The 22,393-nt window shown below is 39.3% G+C and overlaps 1 protein-coding gene across 5 annotated transcripts in view; it reads left to right on the top strand.

Moving 5' to 3' along the window:
* BMPR2 (bone morphogenetic protein receptor type 2) overlaps positions 1 to 22,393 on the top strand; it is a 205,031-nt gene that overhangs the window by 88,892 nt on the left and 93,746 nt on the right. For all 5 annotated transcript variants that reach the window (XM_005573967.5, XM_045367482.3, XM_045367483.3 and 2 more), the window contains exon 2: positions 22,051 to 22,221. In XM_005573967.5, coding sequence (XP_005574024.1) covers positions 22,051 to 22,221 — 171 coding nt within the window. The remainder of the gene's footprint in view (positions 1 to 22,050; positions 22,222 to 22,393) is intronic.

Genomic DNA, 22,393 nt, shown 5'->3' on the forward strand with positions numbered 1-22,393 from the left:
GTCTTTCTTACTCAGCTACGTGTCACTGGGATTACAGACGTGAGTCAGTATGCCACGCTGAAAAAGCCTTTCTATATTTAGTGTGATGGGAAAATAAAAAGGAAATCTTGATAGATTGGTAATATGAAAGACCTTTTGCATTGTAGCAAAATGAAATTTTTATGTCTCATGTTACTTTGAGGAGCTGTTCCTTTGTTCCCATTTCAGTACTTTGTTGTGTCATGTTTTATTGCAGTAATAAGATCCCCCCCCCATTTAATTTGTTCTGTTCTTGTTGGAATAGACCATATTATAAAAAATAAAGTTGGCTGGGTGCAGTGGCTCACGCCTGTCATCCCAGCACTTTGGGAACCCGAGTCAGACAGATCACCTTGTGTCTGGAATTTATTCCTTCTGATGGGTTCTTGGTCTTGCTGACTTCAAGAATGAAGCCACAAACCTCACCGTGTTACAGCTCTTAAAGGTGGCGCATCCAGAGTTTGTTCCATCAGATGTTCAGATGTGTCTGGGGTTTTTTCCTTCTGGTGGGTTCCTGGTCTTGCTGACTTCAGGAGTGAAGCCGCAGACCTTCACGGCAAGTGTTACAGCTCTTGAAGGTGGTACGGACCCAAAAAGTGGGCAGCAGGAAGATTTATTGTGAAGAGTGAAAGAACAAAGCTTCCACACTGTGGAAGAGGACCCAAGCGGGTGGCCACTCCTGGCTGGGGTGACCAGCTTTTATTCCCTTATTTGGCCCCGCCCACGTTCTGCTGATTGGTCCAGTTTACAGAGAGCTGATTGGTCCATTTTACAGAGTGCTGATTGGTCCATTTTACAGATTGCTGATTGGTGCATTTACAATCCTTTAGCTAGACGTAGAATGCTGATTGGTGTGTTTACAATCCTCTAGCTAGACAGAAAAGTTATCCAAGTCCCCACTCCACCCAGGAAGTCTAGCTGGCTCCACCTCTCAACCTGAGATCAGGAGTTTGAAACCAGCCTGGCCGATGTGGTGAATCCCTGTCTCTACTAAAAATACAAAAATTAGCTGGGTGTAGTGACATGTCCTGTAATCCCCGCTACTCGGGAGGCAGAGGCAGGAGAATCACTTGAACCCGGGAGGCAGAGGTTGCAGTGAGCTGAGATTGAGATTGTGCTACTGCACTCCAGCCTGGGCAACAGAGTGAGAGACTGTCTCAAAAAAAAAAAAAAAAGAAAAGAAAAACATAGTTGTTTCTACAAATAAGTATTTTGGTAGGAATTTATATATAAATTAATGGCTAGGCACAGAAAAAGCCAAGGGGTTACTTTAAGATTAGATGTCTGGGAGCACTGATGTATATATATTTGTATATTATTGTGGATATATATATTATTACAATAACATTTGACAAAATAGTATGTATATTTTATTTAGGATTTTGGAGCTGTTTTTAGTGGGGTTTGTTTTAGGAGGTAGTGGATAGTAGGTTATGGGTAAGTTGTGTTTTGGGGTTTCTTTGGACAGCATTATTAAAGTTTAATTTACACAAAATAAAATTTATTCTTTTATGTTTCCAGCTGGATAAGTTTTGGCAAATGTATACAGTTATGCAAGCACCACCACAATCAGTAAAAACGTTTTTATCATCACCATAGTTTTCCCTCTTGCCTGTTTGCCACTGCTCCTGCTCCCACCCCTTACTCTAAGCAACTATTGATGGATTTTCTCTCTGGTTTTATCTTTAGTATTTGATATATGTGAAATTAATTTACTAGATAATTCAAGTTAACTAATATAGAATTAGCTATTCGTTTAGGAGCATATGTTATGCTTTTCCATCTTTTTTTGTTTGTTTGTTTCTTTGTTTCTTTCTTTTTTTTAAGAGACAGAGTCTTGCTCTGTCACCCGGGCTGGAATTCAGTCATGATCCTAGCTCACTGCAACCTCAAACCCCTGGGCTCAAGCAGTCTTCTTTCCTCAGCCATTTAAGCTGTGACTACAGGCGTGTACCCCTACACCTGGCTAATTTTAAAATTTTTTGTAGAGGTGGGTTCTCATTGTGTTGCCCTGGCTGGTCTTGAACTCCTGGCCTTGAGCAATCCTCCTACCTTGGCTGCTGAAAGTGTTGGGGTTACAGGCATCAGCCATATCCAGCTGCTTTTCCATCTCTAAAAACAAAAACAAATGACCTTCATAGTAAATTAGACATTTTTGTATTTGTCTTTAATATTTCATATATGTATGGAGTCATATATTGCGTAGTCTTTTGTGTCAAGTTTATTTCTTTTTATTGCTGAATAATATTTACGCTATTGGGAGCAATGCTGCTGTGAATGAATATCTTATATACTGGTGTTGGTGTCAATGTATGTTCTTGTAGTATTTAAGAGTGAAAATTGCTGGGGTGCAAGGTAAATATATGTTTACCTTTGTTAAGGAAGTGCCCAACTTTTTTCCAGAGTGCCTATACTGTTTTGCATTTCCACCACCAAAGTATGAGGGTTCCAATTGCTCCATATACTTGCCTGGGTTGTTTTTTGTGTTGGTGTTGGTGTATGTAGTTACATCAAAATTTTTTAAAACTTCAGTTAGGTATGTTCTACATGTGAAACACTTTTGTGTTGAAATGTTTTGTGGAGGTCACTCACTAGTGATTTTTAGAACACTATATGTTCTAAAATGTTCTATGTAATTTTGGATGGAATGGTTCATTGTTTTATTTATCCTTCTTTTTCTCTAGAACTAACTCTACATTTGGAAGTAGTGTATCTTATGTTTTTCAATCTTTAATAACGAAACTAAATAATCTTCTTAGTGAATTAGACATTTATTTATTTTTTGAGACAGAGTTTCACCCTTGTTGCCCAGACTGGAGTGCAATGGTGCGATCTGAGCTCACTGTATCCTCCGCCTCCTGGGTTCAAGCGATTCCCGTGCCTCAGCCTCCCAAGTAGCTGGGATTACAGGCATGTGCCACCATGCCTGGCTAATTTTGTGTTTTTAGTAGTGATGGGGTTTCACCATGTTGGTCAGGCTGGTCTCGAATTCCTGACATCAGGTCATCCACCTGCCTTGGCCTCCCAAAGTGTTCGGATTATGGATGTGAGCCACCACACCTGGCCTATACATTTTTTAAAGTGTAGTAAATATGTGACATACTGGCTTTGTTGCATCACCATATACTTGAAAATGCTATCCAGATGCTTTTTTGTATAGGTGTCCTGCAAGATATGCAAACATTTTATTTATTTATTTATATTTGTATTTATTTATATATTTAAGACAGAGTCTCCCCTTTTACCCAGGCTGGAGTGCAGTCAAGTGATCACAGCTCACTGTAGCCTCAACCTTCCAGGCTCAAGCCATCCTCCTGTCTCAGCCTCCCAAGTACCTGAGACTACAGATGTGTGCCACCATGCCTGGCTAATTTTTTAATCTTTTGTAAAGACAAGGTTTCACCATGTTGCCCAGGCTGGTCTGAAACTCCTGGGCTGAAGCAATCCAACCACCTCAGCCTCCCAAAGTGCTGGGATTACAGGGGTGAGCCACTGCACCTGGCCTATTTTTAGTTTTTTGAGGAACCTCCAAACCATTCTCCGTAGTGGTTTTATTAATTTACATTCCCACCAACAGTGTATAAGGGTTTTCTTTTCTCCAGACCCTTGCAGCATTTGTTATTGCCTGTCTTTTGCCATGTTGCTAGGGTTGGTCTCAAACTCCTGAGCTCGAGTAGTCCTCCCGGCTTGGCCTCCTGAAGTGTTGCAATTGCAGGCGTAAGCCACCATGCCTAGCCCTACAAATATATATATATGTATATATATATATAGTTTTTAATTGAGACGGAGTCTTGCTCTGTTGCCCAGACTGGAGTGCAGTGGCGCAATCTTGGCTCACTGCAAGCTCCACCTCCCGGGTTCACACCATTCTCCTGCCTCAGCCTCCTGAGTAGCTGGGACTACAGGCACCCGCCAACATGCCTGGCTAATTTTTTGTATTTTTAGTAGAGACGGGGTTTCACTGTGTTAGCCAGGGTGGTCTCGATCTCCTGACCTCGTGATCCGCCTGTCTTGGCCTCCCAAAGTGCTAGGATTACAGGCGTGAGTCACTACACCTGGCCACAAACATAATTTTATACAGAGAATTTGAAATTTGAAAATTAATATGGGCCGGGTGCGGTGGCTCACGCCTGTAATCCAGGCACTTTGGGAGGCCAAAGTGGGCGGATCACCTGAGGTTGGGAGTTCGAGACCAGCCTGACCAACATGGAGAAACCCCGTGTCTACTAAAAATACAAAATTAGCGGGGCATGGTGGTGCATGCCTGTAATCCTAGCTACTTGGGAGGCTGAGGCAGGAGATTGCTTGAACCTGGGAGGCAGAGGTTGTGGTAAGCCAAGATTGCACCATTGTACTCCAGCCTGGGCAACAAAAGTGAAACTCTGTCTCAAAAAAAAAAAAAGAAAGAAAATTAATACAGTGTTGAAATAATTTTATTTCATTAAATATGCATAATAATTTTTAGCTCTACAATTTTATGTTCGCTTGTGTTTTTGAGTCTGTAAATCATAATGATGGACCTACTGGGCATTCATTTCAATATAATATTAGTGTAATAAAGAGTATATTAAGACTCATCATCCTACCACATTTGGGGATATAGTTTCTAGACCTTTTTTGTGCCCATGTGCACCACTCAACATAAATTTTTTTTTTTTTTGAAACGGAGTCTTGCTGTGTTGCCCAGGCTGGAGTGCAGTGGTGCCATCTCAGTTCATTGCAGCCTCTACCTCCCAGGTTCAAGCAATTCTTCTGCCTTAGCCTCCTGAGTATCTGGGACCACAGGCATGCATCTACCATGCCCTGCTAATTTTTGTATTTTTAGTAGAGACAGGGTTTCACCATGTTGGCCAGGCTGGTCTCAAACTCCCGACCTCAGGATCCACTCACTTCGGCCTCCCAAAGTGCTGGGTTACAGGTGTGAGCCACTGCACCTAGCCATAATTTTTTTTAAGATGGAGTTATATTATGCTGGTGTTTAATATGGTCTTTTCCCTTTAAAAATAGATTGTAGAATGGCCGGATGCAGTGGCTCACGCCTGTAATCCCAGCATTTTGGGAGGCTGAGGTGGGCGGATCATGAGGTCAGCAGTTTTGAGACCAGCCTGGCCAACACAGTGAAACCTTGTCTCTATTAAAAATACAAAAAACTTAGCTGGGCATGGTGGCAGGTGCCTGTAACCTCAGCTACTTGGGAGGCTGAGGCAAGGAGAATCACTTGAACCTGGGAGGTAGAGGTTGCCGTGAGCCAAGATTTTGCCACTACACTCGAGCCCGGGCAACAGTGTGAGACTCTGTCAACAAATCACATCTAAATAATTTTTCATGACTGCATAGTATTTTATTTTGGGGTATATTATGATTTTGATAACCTAAAAATATCTGTAGAGAACTGATTACTGGCTGGGTGCAGTGGCTCATGCCTGTAATCCCAACACTTCGGGAGGCTGAGGTGGGAGGATTGCTTGAACCAGCTTGTGCAAAATGGCAAGACCCCATCTCTACAAAATGTGTTTAAAAAACTAGACAGGCATGGTGGCATGTGCCTGTAGTCCCAGCTACTCGGGAGGCTGAGCTGGGAGGATCCCTTGAGCCCATGAGTTTGAAGCTGTAGTGAGCCATGATTGCACTATTACACTCCAGCTTGGGTGCCAGAGCAAGACCCTGTCTCACATACACAAAAAGAGAGAAATGATTACCAGTGTTTACTATTATAAATAATGCTCTAGTAAGTACACTTATACATATTTGTATATTTGTTTTTTTAAATATAAAAATTTGAAAGGGAATGTGGAGTCTTAGGAACATCCATATTTAAAATTGTTATTTTATGATGCTCTCCAGGCAGGTTATAGAAAATTATGTAGGTTAAATGTTTCTAGGGTATTCAAAATTTAGTCCTCTTTTAAGAGTAGCTAATGAGGATGGCCAACCATTGCAACATGGGTTGAAAAATAGAGTCATCCAAAACCGTCTCATGGAATTCTTATTTATTTGTTTATGGGTTTATGACTTGTATATTCACACCATTAGAATATAAACACCTTAAAGGTAGGTGGGCACTGTCTTATTCCCAGCATTTTTCCTGGTTTAGAATACTGCCGGGCACATAACCCGCACTTAATAAGTATTTGACTTTTTTTTTTTTTTTTTTTTGAGACAGAGTGTTGCTCTGTTGCCCAGTCTGGAGTGTAATGATGTGGTCTTGGCTCACTGGAACCTCCGCCTCCCGGGTTCAAGCAATTCTCCTGCATCAGCTTCCCAAGTACCTGGAACTACAGGTGCATGCCACCACACCTGGCTAATTTTTTTTATTTTTAGTAGAGATGGGGTTTCACCATGTTAGACAGGATGGTCTTGATCTCCTGACCTCATGATCCACCTGCCTCGGCCTTGCAAAGTGCTGGGATTACAGGCATGAGCCACCGTGCCCCGCCTCTTTAATGACTGATTTTTATGTAGACTCCTGAATATATAAACCTCTTAGAGGTTTGAGCGTGGTTTATGTGCTTTTCTGTGGTTTAGCTGTTGCTCTGAATTACGGGAGAACAGTGTATCTTACTGCTTTTTGGGAGAGCTTGGATTATTTTGTCAGCTTAGAATTGGGATGGATGTGTGTATGTCTGTGTGTTTTTTGTTTTAATTAGCTTTTGCTTGCCTTTCTCTTTAGGTGTACAGAAAAGAGTTAAAACAGCAGGCCTGGGCAGGGGGCAGCAGCTCACGCCTATAATCCCAGCACTTTGGGAGGCCGAGGCAGGCGAGGTCGGGAGTTCGAGACCAGCCTGACCAACATGGAGAAACCCTGTCTCTACTAAAAATACAAAATTAGCCGGACATGGTGGCACATGCCTGTAATCCCAGCTACTTGGGAGGCTGAGGCAGGAGAATCGCTTAAACCCGGGAAGTGGAGGTTGTGGTGAGCCAAGATTGCACTATTGCACTCCAGACTGGGCAGCAAGAGTGAAACTCCATCTCAAAAAACTAAATAAATAAAAAATTAAAAAATAACAGACCTGAGACTGCTATGTTTAGAATGGCTTGCTTGCAACTTGGCCCTTAGCTGGCATTTAGGAATTTAGATTTTGGGAGTGTTTCCACCATTCCCAAACTGATAAGAGTGGTTTACTATGCCTAAAGTGTTTGTGCAAACAATGTGGAAACAATATGGTTTATATTGAATGCTTCCCTTTCTTCTGGGAATTTGGATACCTGCTAGGCTAAGTATGCCTACATGACCAACCACCCAATAAAAACTTTGGACACTGAGTCTCTAATGAGATTCCTTGGTTAAACAACATTTCACACGTGTTGTCACAATTCACTGCTGGAGGAATTAAATGTACCCTATGTAACTCTGTGGGGAAAAGACTGATGGAAGTTTGCACCTGGTTTTCTCCTGACTTTAATTCATATGTCTTTTCCTGTTGCTGATTTTGGTTTGTATTATTTCGCTGTAATACATTATAGCCTTGAGGCTGGGTGTGGTGGCTCATGCCTGTACTTGAGCACTTTGGGAGGCTGAGGTAGGTGGATTGCCTGAGGTCAGGAGTTTAAGACCAGTCTGGCCAACATGGTGAATCCCTGTCTCTACTAAAAATACAGAAAAATTAGCCAGGTGTGATAGCATGCACGTGTAATGCCAGCTACTTGGGAGGCTGAGGCAGGGGAATTGCTTGAACTAGGGAGGTGGAGGTTGCAGTGAGCCAAGATGGCACCACTGCACTCCAGCCTGGGCGACAGCGAGACTCCATCTCAAAAAACAACAACAAGAACAATAACAACAACAAAAAGCATTATAGCCTTGAGTACGACTATGTGCTGAATTCTGTGGGTCTCAGGGATCCCCAAAACAACATCAAATTTGAGAACATCCTGAACAGGTACCTTATGAAGATTTTAATGTTTCCTACTGTGATCTTTCTCTGACGTCATGAGAATGCTCAGCAGAATGATCATTTAATCTGTTGTATGCTGGATATAGAAATATGTAAATTAAGGGATATTTTATTTTTGAAAGGATTATTTGCTTTACAAAAGATTTCAGCATGGGCTGGGCGAGGTGGCTCACGCCTATAATCCCAGCACTTTGGGAGGCCGAGGCAGGCGGATCACCTGAGGTTGGGAGTTCAAGACCAGCCTGACCAGCATGGAGAAACCCCGTCTCTACTAAAAATACAAAATTAGCCGGGCATGGTGGCGCATGTCTGTAATCCCAGCTACTTGGGAGGCTGAGGCAGGAGAATCGTTTGAACCTGGGTGACGGAGGTTGCAGTGAGCCGAGATCGCACCATTGCACTTCAGCCTAGACAACAAAAGTGAAGTTCCATCTCAAAAAAAAAAATAAAAAAAGAGATTTCACCGTAGCACTGGGAAAATAGGGGACTCTTGCTTGATTTATATACTTAAATTTAGAAATTTGCATTTACACTGAATTTTATAGGGACAATTAGATTAGATTAAGATACTCTGTTCTTCATATATTTCATAACAGAATTTGTGATACTCTGAAATCCCAATTGTATTTGTCCTGAGATGTTTGTGTTCTGGGAAAGGAATACTGTTGCTTCAGCTATTTAGTTATTTGCCCCATTACTGCAAGGTTCTTGTGTTGTTTATTTTAGATAGTTCATTTTGACATTTACATAAACGAAAGCCAAACACACAAGCATGCCCAGAATTAGTCCCTGAACTTCATTCCAGGGTAAAGATAAGGCAGACTTCTCCAGTACAGATAAATATATTACAACTACTGAAAAATGGGTGTTATGTGACTCTTGTATTTTTAGATATAGAATGACAGTGAATGTCTTAAAAAATTTCTATCGGTGAAACTTACTGGAAAATTTATATTCACTCATAGATCCGACTTTTCAATTATAGATTATGCTTAGGATTCTGTGACTCAATAACACCTTTTAATAACATGAATGAAAAATATTTAAATTCCCCTGAACTATATGTTGTCCTATTCAGCTCTATATTGTGTCTTGCCTTTTAAAAAATGGACTTCATTGAGGTATAAACTGCATATATTTAAAACTGTACAATTCGGGCTGGGCGCAGTAGCTCACTCCTGTAATCCCAGCACTTTGGGAGGCCGAGACAGGATCACCTGAGGTTAGGAGTTCGAGACCAGCCTGGCCAACATGGCGAAAGCCTGCCTCTACTAAACATACAAAAATTAGCCAGGTGTGGTGGCAGGCGCCTGTAATCCCAGCTACTTGAGAGACTGAGGCAGGAAAATCGCTTGAACCCAGCAGGCAGTGAGCCGAGATTGCGCCACTGCACTCCAGCCTGGGAGACAAGAACGAGACTCTGTCTCAGAACAGCAACAACAACACAAAACTATCAATTTGATTTGTTGTTGTTGTTTTTGAGACAGAGTTTTGCCCTTGTTGCCCAGGCTGGAGTGCAATGGCATGATCTCGGCTCACTGCAACCTCCATCTCCTAGGTTCAAGCGATTCTCCTGTCTCAACCTCCCGAGTAGCTGGGACTACAGGCATGAGCCACCACACATGGCTAATTTTTTTTTTTTTTTTTTTTTTCAGTGGAGATGGGGTTTTTCCATGTTGGTCAGGCTGGTCTTGACCTCCCAACCTCAGGCGATCTGCCTGCCTCAGCCTCCCACAGTGCTGGGATTATGGCAAGTTTTTATAATTGTATCTAGTCATGAAACTCCCCACCATACTCAGCATACAGTACATTTTTATCATCCCCCAAAGATTCCTCATGCCCCTTTGTATTCTGTTTTCCCTTTGCCCTTAGCTCCAGGCAATGACTGATCTGCTTTAGATTACTTTGTATTCTCTAGTATTTCATATGAATGGAATCTATATGCACTTGTGTGTGATGTCTTTTGCTTTGCACAGTGTTTTTGATATTTATCCATATTGTTACATAATCTATTCCTTTTATTGCTGAGTAGTAACTTATATGGATGTATCACATTTTGTTGATCTGTTCACCAATTTATGAACAGTTGTTTACACATTGCAAATAAACTGCTATTGTATGAGTTTTTGTGTGATACATGATTTCATTTTCCTGTTTTGTTTTTGTTTTTCATTTAAAAAAAAGATTGGTTCTAGTAGTCAGGTATTGTGGCTTGTATCTATAATCCCAACTATTCCAGAGACCAAGGCAGGAGGATCACTTGAGCCCAGGAGTTCAAGTCTAGCCTGGGCAATGTAGCTAGACCCTGTTTCTTAAAATAATTGGTTCTAATAGTTCTTCTTGTTAATGGCAAAAATTAGGGGAAAGAAGCACATCAATCATTTACTTATTCAGTAAATACTTGTTGAATGCCAAGTATAATGCCATGTGCTGAAGACACAATGGTGAACAAGGATTCAGCCTCTGCTCTTATTTTAGCTTATACTTTAATGAATAAGCTAAGCACATTTACAAGTAGTAAGAAGTATGGGGATCGTGTGAATAAGTATAGAATGTTATGGAAGTATATGATAGGGTATCCTGCCTCAGTGGTCTGGGGTGATTAGAGTAGGAGTCTTAGAGAAATGTTTAAGAGGAACAAAGTAAATAAATGAGGCATTCCAGATAAAGAGAACAGAATGCATGAAGGCCTTAATGTGAAAAAGAGAATGGTACTTTATGTGTGCTATCTGGATGAAGCTGGAGGGATTTGGAGTTTTTAGATTATGTAGGTCCTTGTTCAACATCTTAAGGATTTTGGAAATTTTCCTGAAGATGGTAGGAAATCACTAAAATGTTTCAAGCAAGGACGTGACATGGTCAAATTGTGCATCTTATCATTGCAGCTTAATATATACTGTCATTTTTTTTTGAGTAAATTCTTTGTAGTCCCTTCATTACCAGAAATTCTGCCCATTATTTAAAATTCTATTACTTGTAATAATAATTTTTAGTAATGCTAAGTATATACCCAAAAGAAAGGAAATCAATATATCAAAGGGATGTTTGCACTCTCCTATTTACTTCACCATTGTTCACAATAGCCAAGATTTGAAAGCAACCTAAGTGTCCATCAACAGATGAATGAATAAAGAAAATGTAGTACGCCCGGGCGCGGTGGCTCAAGCCTGTAATCCCAGCACTTTGGGAGGCCGAGACGGGCGGATCACGAGGTCAGGAGGTCAAGACCATCCTGGCTAACACGGTGAAACCCCGTCTCTACTAAAAAAACACAACTAGCTGGGCAAGGTGGTGGGCGCCTGTAGTCCCAGCTACTCGGGAGGCTGAGGCAGGAGAATGGCGTAAATCCGGGAGGCGGAGCTTGCAGTGAGCCGAGATCCGGCCACTGAACTCCAGCCTGGGCGACAGAGCGAGACTCCGTCTCAAAACAAAACAAAACAAAACAAAAACAAAAACAAAAACCGTGGTACATATACACAATGGAGTACTATTCAACCATAAAAAAGAACGAGATTCTGTCATTTGCAACAACATGGATTGGAGGACATTATGTTAAGTGAAATAAGCTAGGCACAGAAAGACAAATTTTGCATTTTCTTTCTTGTTTGTGGGAGCTCAAAATTAAAACAGTTGAACTCATGGAGAAACAGAGTAGAAAGATGGTTACCAGAGACTGAGAAGAGTAGTGGCAGAGAGGACGAGGACAGGGCAGAAGTGGGGATGGTTAATGGGTACAAAAGTATAATTAGATGGAATTAATAATATCTAATATTTGATAGCACAACAAGGTGACTACAGTCAACAATAATTTATTGTCCATTAAAAATAGCTAAGAGAGTATAATTGGATTGTTCGTAACACAAAGGATAAATGATTTAGAGGATGCATATGCCATTTACCCTGATGTGATTGTTAACACATTGCAAGTCTGTATCCGAATATTTCATGTATCTTATATATACCTACTATGTACCCACAAAAATTTAAAAAAAAATTTTTTAGTAAGATGCTATCAAGAAGATGAGTAAAATATTGCACTAAGACTGGGACCACTCTCATTTTATTATTTTCTTATTTCTGACTAAGTAAAAAAAATTTTTAAAATTTTTGTTTTTGAGACAGGGTCTCATTCTCACCCAGACTGGAGTGAACTCGGCTTACTGCAGTCACCACCTCCCCAGCTCAAGCGATCCTCCCACCCCAGCCTCCCAAGTAGCTGGGACTACAGGCACATACCACCACACCTGGCTAATTTTTTGCATTTTTGGTAGAGATAGGGTTTTGCCATGTTGCCCAGGTTGGTCTCGAACTCGTCAGCTCAAGCGATCCACCTACCTTGGCCTCCCAAAGTGCTGGGATTACTGGGGTGAGCCACTGTGCCCGGCCCTGAATATGTAGAATTTAAATATGCAGATGCTACTGGAATACTCAAGTTTTAAATTCCCATTTATGTAAGAGAAGGCTACTTGCTGGAAGTAAATTGGGTATAAAGCCAAGAGACCTGGTATTTGATTCTCGGTTATAGTCTATAACCAAGTAACTTACCTAGTAACTTTTTATCTAGTTGTTACTTGTTATCTAGTAACTTGTTACATTATTGAACACTCATTTATAGTACTTGCTCTGAGCCTATGAGGAGGAAGTCTTTTTGGAGAAGCAGGGATTTTCAGAACAATTTACAGTTGTGCTTTAATGGACAAAACCAAAATGTGATTACAATTTGACAATTTTGTTTATATATAGTGCCTAGTATATTTATATAAACTATATAGAGCTGCGCTATCTAAAATAGCACTAGAGACACGTGGTTATATTAGTTGGCCTGGACTACCACAACAAAATACAATAGACTCAATGTCTTGAAACAACAGCAATTTATTTTTTCACAGCTCTGGAAGCTAGGAAGTCCAAAATCAAGGTGCTAGATGATTTGGATCCCTAGTAAGGGCTCTATTCCTGGCTTGCAGATGGCCACCTTCTGTGTCCTCACATAGCACAGAGAGAGGAAGCAAGCTCTTCGGTGTCTATTCTTATAGGGTACTAATCCTATCTCATGACGTCCTTGAAACCTAATTACCTCCAGAGGCTCCATGTCCAAATAACATCACATTGTGGGTTAGGGTTTCAATATGTGAATTTGAGGGGGACACAATTTTCAGTCTTATAGCAGTGGCTGTTTAAATTTACAATTCAATTAATTAAAATTAAAACATTACTAAAAATTCAGTTCCTCAGTCACAGTAGTCATTACCAAATAAGGTGTCTGAGAGTGATGGTTCACACCTGTAATCCCAGCACTTTGGGAGGCCAAGGTAGGAGGACTGATTGAGCCCAGGAGATTGAGACCAGCGTGGGCAACATAGCCAGACCCCATCTCTATCTAAAAATAAAAAAAAAAAAAGACTACTGGTTACTGTATTAGACAACGTAGATTATAGAATATTTCCATTTTCACAGACAATTATATTGGATGGTGCTGATTTAGTATATGGAAGTCTGTCATGATAGTTATTGAACACACGAAAGAGGTTAGTCTTATTTTGAGTGAGAAACAATGCTGTGATTGTGTCTTACTTGAAGTCTGCTTTCATCAGTAAAAATCTATTATAATGAACTCCATTAAGAAGTGGAGAGTTTTTTGTTTGTGAGGAATGATTAGTTTTATTTTAAAGTGTTTTTTGGCCCAAAACGATTAGTTTTATTTTAAAGCGTTTTTGGATTATTTTCATGGTATGTTCTTTTGTGTACTTTTTATTTTAAAATTAAAGTAGTATATCCGGGCGCGGTGGCTCACGCCTATAATCCCAGCACTTTGGGAGGCAGAGGTGGGCGGATCACGAGGTCAGGAGATCAAGACCATCTTGGCTAACACGGTGAAAACCTGTCTCTACTAAAAATACAAAAAATTAACTGGGCGTGGTGGCGGGCACCTGTAGTCCCAGCCACTCGGGAGGCTGAGGCAGGAGAATGGTGTGAACTCAGGAGGTGGAGCTTGCAGTGAGCCGAGATTTGCGCCACTGCACTCCAGCCTGGGCGATAGAGCGAAACTCTGTCTCAAAAAACAAACAAACAAAAAAGATAAATAAAATAAAGTAGTATTGCTAATTACCTGTTTCAGATCTTACCACAAAGGACACTATGTGTTTCACCAGGTGTTTCACCAGCCTCAGCCTCAAACTCATGACCTCAGGTGATTCACCTGCCTCAGTCTCCCAAAGTGCTGGGATTACAGGCATGAGCCACCGTGCCCAGCCTGTATAGCACTTTTCAAAGCCCTTTCATGTATCTCTGCTATTCACAGTGAACCTGAGTGTGGAGATTGCATGTAAACTATACAGTATACGTAGCTTCATATGTGGGTGTCTCTTAGAAGACACACAGTTGAACTCTCCTAATAACTGTATATAAATGTGTAAATTGAACCTGTATTCTTTCCTTCTTTCACTCCTTCCTTTCTTTTTTTTAAAAGTACCTTGGGATTTTTAGAGGGGGATATACCTTTCGAATAACCCATACATATACTGTTGTCTGCCAAATTGAGCATATTTTCAAAACAGATTTATTATCTGTCTGTCTACCCACCTATCAATCGTCTTATCTATTGAGAGACACTAGTATTAGCATCTGATCCAAAACAATGAATGAGATTAAACCTCATGTAATAAGATTTTGAGTTAGAACAATAAATAGCCTTATATATGTTTAGGTTTTACTATAGCTGTCATACCATGTTTCAGTTATTTATTGCTTCAGATGATTATAAGAGGTTTTTTTTTTTTTTGCACCCGGCCTTAATATAGCTCATTTATCATGAACATGATATAATAGTTTTTCATGACTATTATCTGTTTCTAGTGATTTCATCAATATATATTTATAATGACTTTTTTGGAATAAAAGAACAGAAAAATGACAAAGATTATTTTTAGTAAGCAATAATATAAAGATATTTTATATTATTTTTAGCAAGGTTTTATATATGTTTTATATATATATGTTATGTATATATATAGAGAGAATTATAGATGTCATTAAAATCTTTGGAAATCTATGCTAATTTTTCTGTGTCATACTTTCATTTTTATCCCCCAACATCATGTAATAGAATGAGACACTTCTACTTAAAGGACAAGGCATAGATTGCAAGTTTGACCTTTTTGTTTTTTATTTTTATTTTTTGAAATGGAGTTTCGCTCTGCCACCCAGGCTGGAGTGCAATGGCGCAATCTTGGCTCACTGCAACCTCCGCCTCTGGGGTTCAAGCAGTTCTCCTGCCTCAGCCTCCCAAGTAGCTGCGATTACAGGCACCTGCCACCATGCCCAGGTAATTTTTGTAGTTTTTAGTAGAGACAGGATTTCTCCATGTTGGCCAAGCTGGTCTTGAACTCCTGACCTCAGGTGATCTGCCCGCCTTGGCCTCCCAAAGTGCTGGGATTACAGGTGTGAGCCACCATGCCCAGACTTTACTTGTTTTTGAAGTAAATGATTGGATACCTTCAATTTAAACGATACGGTAACACATGGACATTTCTGTATAGTGATATTTTGTTTAAAGCATTTATTTGCCATATATATAATATTTTAAAAATTTTTGAGCCAGGTACTGTGACTCACTCTTGTAATCCCAGCACTTCGGGAGGCCAAAGCAAGAGGATCTCTTGAGTCCAGGAGTTTGTGACCAGCCTGGGCAACATAGCAAGACCCTGTCTCTAAAAAAAACAAACAAACAAACAAAAAAAAAAAAACGTAAAAATTAGCCAGGCTTGGTGGCATGTGCCTGTGGTCCCAGCTACTCAGGAGACTTATGTGGAAGGATCCCTTGAGCATGAAAGCCAGAGGTTGCAGTGAGCCAAGGTTTGTGCCACTGCACTCAAGCTGGGCAATATTATTAAGACCCTGTCTCAAAAAAAAATTTTTTTTTTAAATTAAATGCTTGATGTTCTTATAGTCTATCTTTGTTAGTGTGCTCAGTTAGTATTTGGCCTCTGCTGTATTCTGTCAAATTTTCCTCTTTATCCTTTCTATAGCTCTGAGTTTAACAGATCTTTAGAGTACATGATAACCACTGGTGATTGTTTCTTTCATGTGCACATTTTCTTTATTCAGAAAGATGGCTTTCTTTTTATTTGACATGTGTATTTTTTGCATTCTCTAAACCAGTTTTCTTATACATTTGGGGCTTCAATTTGTATCTGCCTATAAGCAAACTTACTTATAATTACAATTTTTCTCCCTGCCAAATCTTCCCTGTGTATAAATTGGTTATCACTAGATTCTAAAAAGTTTTTATAATTTGAAAAGCTGTTCTTCATAATTATATACAGTTTCTAGAGTTTTACATTTATGGACCTACCTTGCATGTAATATCTTGAAGATAGAAAAAGTGTAGGCTGTTCTCAAAATGTTTGAGTGAGAAAGTAAGATGTCCTGCTGCCGAATACAAAGTTGTTTTTATATTGTCTCTCTGCTAAAAATCCTTTTTCTCCTTTAAGCCTTCCTCTTTGATTGAGTGTACTCTCTTCTTTTCTAAGGTTATAGTTTTTTGGATACTTGTTTAACAAACGTTTTGTCAGTTACCCCTTGGCAGCTCACTTTCACAACCCTCACACTCCTCTTTTTACAAAACTTTTAGTTGTTTGGCAAACATCTATATTTTTGTACAACTTTGGCAAAAATGATTTATCAATGTAGCTCTATACCTGTTGAATAAAAATAGTAGAAATTATACATCACAAGAAATGGAACCTTATTAAGAATTTTCTTTAAATTTAACTTTTAAGTTCAGGGGTACATGTGCAGGTTTGTTATATAGGTAAACTTGTGTCATGGGGGTTTGTTGTACAGATTGTTTCATCACCCAAGTATTAAGCTTAGTATCTCATTAGTTATTTTTCCTGATCCTCTCCCTCCTCCCACCCTCCACCCTTTGCTGGCCCGAGTATGTGGGATTCCCCTCTGTGTGTCCATGTGTTCTCATCATTTAGCTCCCACTTATAAGTGAGAACATGCGGTATGTGGTTTTCTGTTCCTGTATTAGTTTGTTAAGGATAATGGCCCCAAAACTACACAGACTCTGGAAGACAACCCTGGCAATACCATTCTGGACATAAGAACAGGCAAAGGTTTCATGACGACGCCAAAAGCAATTGCAACAAAAGCAAAAATTGACAAACGGGATTTAATTAAGCATAAGAGCTTCTGCACGGCAAAAGAAACTATCAACAGGGTAAACAGACAAACTACAGAATGGGAGTAAATTTTTGCAAACTATGCATCTGGCAAAAGTGTAATATCCAGCATCTATAAGGAGCTTAAACAAATTTACAAGAAGAAAACAACCCCATTAAAAAGTGGGCAAAGGAAATAAATAGTTTTCAAAAGAAGACATACATGTGGCCAACAGTTATATGAAAAAACAGCTCAGTATCACGGGTCATTAGAGAAATGCAAATCAAAGCCACAATGAGATACCATCTCATACTGGTCAAAATGGCTATTATCAAAAAGTCAAAAAATAACATATGCCAGGAAGGTTGCGGAGAAAAAGGAACACTTATACACAGTGTTGGTGGGAGTGTAAATTAATTCAACCATTTTGGACACATGCACATGTATGTTTGTTGCAGCACTGTTCACAATAACAAAGACGTAGAATCTAAATTCCTATCAATGGTAATCTGGATAAAGAAAATGTACATATACACTGTGGAATACTATGCAGCAATAAAAAAGAATTCTTAAAGGTTGATTCTACATCTGAAAATTATTTGAAATTAAACTAAAAAAGCCCAGTGTTTACATTTTTTGTCATTTCTCATTATGCTATGGAGAAAAACAAAACCTTAAGAATATTTTTTAAACAGAGAGGAATAACATACTATACTGATACCTTGAAGGATTTCAAGCTAAACTAAAAATTCAATAGAAAAAATAAAATTAGCACTAAAGGAAGTAAAGAACAGACATGGTAGCACAAAATTGAATAAGAGGATTGAAAGAACACCTTGAGAAACCCTCACAGAAGCAGAGGAAACAATGAGAACGATAAAAGAGAATGTACTGATTTTGGAGACCATGGATCCGTAATATAATATGGATCCATGTTGTTATTTCCAAGAAAAGATGTAAGAAAAATGAATGAAAACAGTTATCAAAGCATAAATTAATATTATTTTCCTGACCTGAGAAAAGACCAAACTTTTTTTTTTTTAAGAGATAGGGTATCACTCTGTCACTCAGGATAGGGTGCAGTATTGCCCTAGTAACCCAGACTCTAGGGTGCAGTGGTGCCATAGTTCACCACAGCCCTGAACTCCTGGGCTCCTGCTATCCTTCTGCCTCGGCCTCCCAAGTAGCTGGGACTGCAGGCATGCAATACCATATTTTAAATTTTAAAAATTACTTGTAGGGACTTGACTGTGTTGCCCCGACTGGTGCAAACTCCTGGCCTCAAGCAATCCTTCTGCCACAGCTTCCCAAAGTTTGGGATTACAGGCATGAGACGCCACTCTCGGCCAAACCAAACTTTTGTATTGAAAGGATTATCAAAAACATATTTAATAAAAAGAGAACAGGCCAAGTGCGGTGGCTCATGCCTGTAATCCCAGCACTTTGGGAGGCCGAGGTGGGTGGATCACCTGAAGTCAGGAGTTCGAGACCAACTTGGCCAACATGATGAAACCTCGTCTCTACTAAAAGTACAAAAAATTAGCCTGGCGTGGTGGTGCATACCTGTAATACCAGGTACTTGGGAGGCTGAGGCAGGAGAATTGCTTGAACCTGGGAGACGGAGGTTGCAGTGAGCCAAGATGGCACCACTGCACTCCAGCAGAGCAAGACTCCATCTCAAAAAAAAAAAAAAAAAAAAAGAACAATACTTAGATACATGCTACTATGTTTGTTGAATAAAAGAAAAGCAATAAGCATGTATAATTAGTCTAACCTTCCTAGGTTGTTGAAAAGGAACTAAAATCAAGCTTCACCTCTGAAAATGTAATGCTCATAATGACCTGTGCACACAGTTTTGAACAAAAATGATAATTCCAGGAAGAAGGGGAAGCTAGAAAATTGAGAGTTTTAAATTAGAAGCAGCAGTGCAATTGAGAATAAGAATTGACTGGATTCAGTTGTCTAGCTAATGATAAGAAAAAGGAAAAATGACATCCCTTTTACATTTTCTTAGTTATTCCACAAACATATCTGCATAATTTATATTTTATTGTGTTTTTCTTATCTTTTTAAAGGTAAGAAATCATAGTATACATTTTCTTTTTCTTTTTTTATCATTCAATTTCTTTTTTTTATTATTCTTTAAGTTCTAGGGCACATATGCACAACGTGCAGGTTTGCTACATATGTACATAGTATACATTTTCTTTGTTGTTTCCCATATGTGATTGGGGTAGCATTTTGAAGAGGATGGTCCTTCCACCTGCAAAGCTATTTGTATATTAGAATATTTAATTCTCCTGGGGACTGAAATAAAAGCCAGCGAAAATGCTTCAGGCATTTTGACAAGTAAACCAAAACAAAGTAAAATACCACTTCCACACATTTCCACATTCTTCTACTCCCTTGCATGCAGTCCTGCCAAAATTAGGAACCACTATTTTTTTTTCCAAGATGGAGTTTCGCTCTGTCGCCCAGACTGGAGTGCAGGCGTGGTCTTGGCTCACAGCAACCTCAGCCTCCTGGGTTCAAGCACTTCTCCTGCCTCAGCCTCCTGAGTAGCTGGGATTACAGGCATGCGCCACCACGCCCAGCTAATTTTTGTATTTTTAGTGGAGACAGAGTTTCACCATGTTGGCCAGGCTGGTCTCAAACTCCTGACCTCATGATCTGTCTGCCTCAGCCTCCCCAAGTGCTGGGATTACAGGCGTGAGCCACCGTGCCCAGCGTAGTAACCACTATTTATCTATTAATTTGTACTCAGGGTGTTAATAGAGCATGTTAATTGATTTTTTGAGTATTGAACCAGGCTTGCATATCTGGGATAAACCACCCCATACTTTTTTTTTTTTTTTTTAACCATACTTTTTTTTTTGAGACAGAGGTTTGCTCTTATTTCCCAATCTGGAATGCAATGGCGTAATCTCAGCTCACTGCAACCTCCACCTCCCGGGCTCACGTGATTTTCTTGCCTCAGCCTCCTGAATAGCTGGGATTACAGGCACACGCCACCATGCCCTGCTAATTTTTTGTAGTTTTAGTAGAAACAGGGTTCCACCATGTTAACCAGGCTGGTCTCGAATCCTGACCTCAGGTGATCTGCCTGCATTGGCCTCACAAAGTGCCTGGGATTACAGGTGTGAGCCACTGCACCTGGCCAACATTGGATTTTTCAGTTGTATTACCAGTTTTATGTTCAAAACTCCTTTAAGAGGTTCTATTTTTATGCATTGTCTTTACTTAACCCAATCTCTTCATTTATAAATATGTAAATATTATGTATTTAGAAAATATATAATGGTAAAGTTTGAAAAGATGCCCGAGTAACCAAGAACAGTGGTTTCCTGGGGTGGAAGGAAGGAACATTGGAATAGACAAATGGGAACAAGGGTGTGAGTGAAGCTTTTCACTATGTAATCATTTATAAAATGGACAGATTGATCGGCTGACACTACAATTCTTTTCAGTGTTGTAATCCTATGAATCATGTCTAGAATATTTAAGCTATTGATAAAAGACCAGCATCTACAAAAATTTTAAGTTTTCTTATTACTGTTAATTTCATCTCCAGAATTTAGTTCTTAGTTTTGTTCAGACACATTATTTAAATAAATCAGCCTCAGTGCTAAGGTGCGTATGAATTAAGCCATACTAAGTAGGTACACGTTGAAAATAAAGAAACAAGTCAGAAGCCCCCAAGGAATATATTGGCCAAGTGTATTAGACTATTATTTTGGCTAGTCAAACACATTATAAAAGCCTACTGTAAGAAATGAAATAAAGATCAGATGTTGCTTTCGATAACCTTTTACTTTAGTATTCTCAGCAATGTTGGTAAATATTTATTAGCTGATAAATTATGTGGCAAATGTTCTACAAAAATTAGTTAAATCGGATTACATGTATAGAGAAAAACTGGCATTAAAAGTACATTAGGTTGTCATTTTAGGATAAGTCTATTGAGCATTTCGTCTTCTGGTTATTATATTGATAATTTGAATAATGGAAAGTAATTTTTTTGGTCGTGCGCGGTGGCTCACGCCTGTAATCCCAGCACTTTTGGAGTCCTAGTTGGGTGAATCATCTGAGGTTGAGAGTTCAGGACCAGCCTGACCAACATGGAGAAATCCCATCTCTACTAAAAATACAAAATTAGCCAGGCATGGTGGCACATGCCCGTAATGCCAGCTACTCAGGAGGCTGAGGCAGGAGAATCGCTTGAACCGGGAGGCGGAGGTTGTGGTGAGGCAAGATTGCGCCATTGCACTCCAGCCTGGGCAATAAGAGTGAAAATCTGTCTCAAAAAAAAAAAAAAAAGTTTTTGGTTTTTTTTTTTGCCTACTAATAGCCTAGTTTTTAAGAACAGCTTTGTTTAAGTATAATTTATACCTGAAGTTCACTCAATTTAAGTGAACAATTCAGGTATTTTTTTGCAAATGTACAGACTTGTGCAACAATTACCACAGTCTAATTTTAGAACATATATGTACCCTAAAAAGAAACCATGTACCCATTCATAGTTACTCTTTGTATCATTAGTTTATCATACCTAATGATGTATATAACTTTGTATAACTACTATAAAATATGATAAAAGTAAGTACTATGCAATTTCCAAAATTATTCAGCCTTGTAGGTTTGTTTGTTTTGAAGACTTGGTAATTTTGAACATGGACATTTTCTTTGATGATATTTCTTTATTTGGACACCAAAATTATTTAATAGAAGAAAGAGTATGAGGGGATTGCTTTTGGGAAATGAGTTTTAAAATTTTCTTCTTGTTTGGAGTTTACAAATGAATTCATGAACAGAAGAACGTCATTGAATGTAAAATTACAAATTTAAAGATTTCAATTCAAATAATTTAGTAGGGAAATTTATAAAGTCATTCAGATAAGACAACGATTTTATGTAATAATATTTTGAAAACATTAAATAATTTGTCATTCCTTTATTTCCTTTATTTTAGCTTCGCAGAATCAAGAACGGCTATGTGCATTTAAAGATCCATATCAGCAAGACCTTGGGATAGGTGAGAGTAGAATCTCTCATGAAAATGGGACAATATTATGCTCAAAAGGTAGCACCTGCTATGGCCTTTGGGAGAAATCAAAAGGGGACATAAATCTTGTAAAACAAGGCAAGTGATACTTTCCTTACCTGAAATGACTGTGTTTTATACAATTGATATTTATCTAAAAAGGACATGGGAGTACGTTAAAATCCTGTTCAGAAAAACAGTGAATTTAAAAGTATATATATAAAGCTGGGTGTGGTATCTCATGCCTGTAATTCCAGCACTTTGGGGGGCC

Source organism: Macaca fascicularis, chromosome 12, assembly GCF_037993035.2.
Source record: "Macaca fascicularis isolate 582-1 chromosome 12, T2T-MFA8v1.1".
Lineage (NCBI taxonomy): Eukaryota > Metazoa > Chordata > Mammalia > Primates > Cercopithecidae > Macaca > Macaca fascicularis.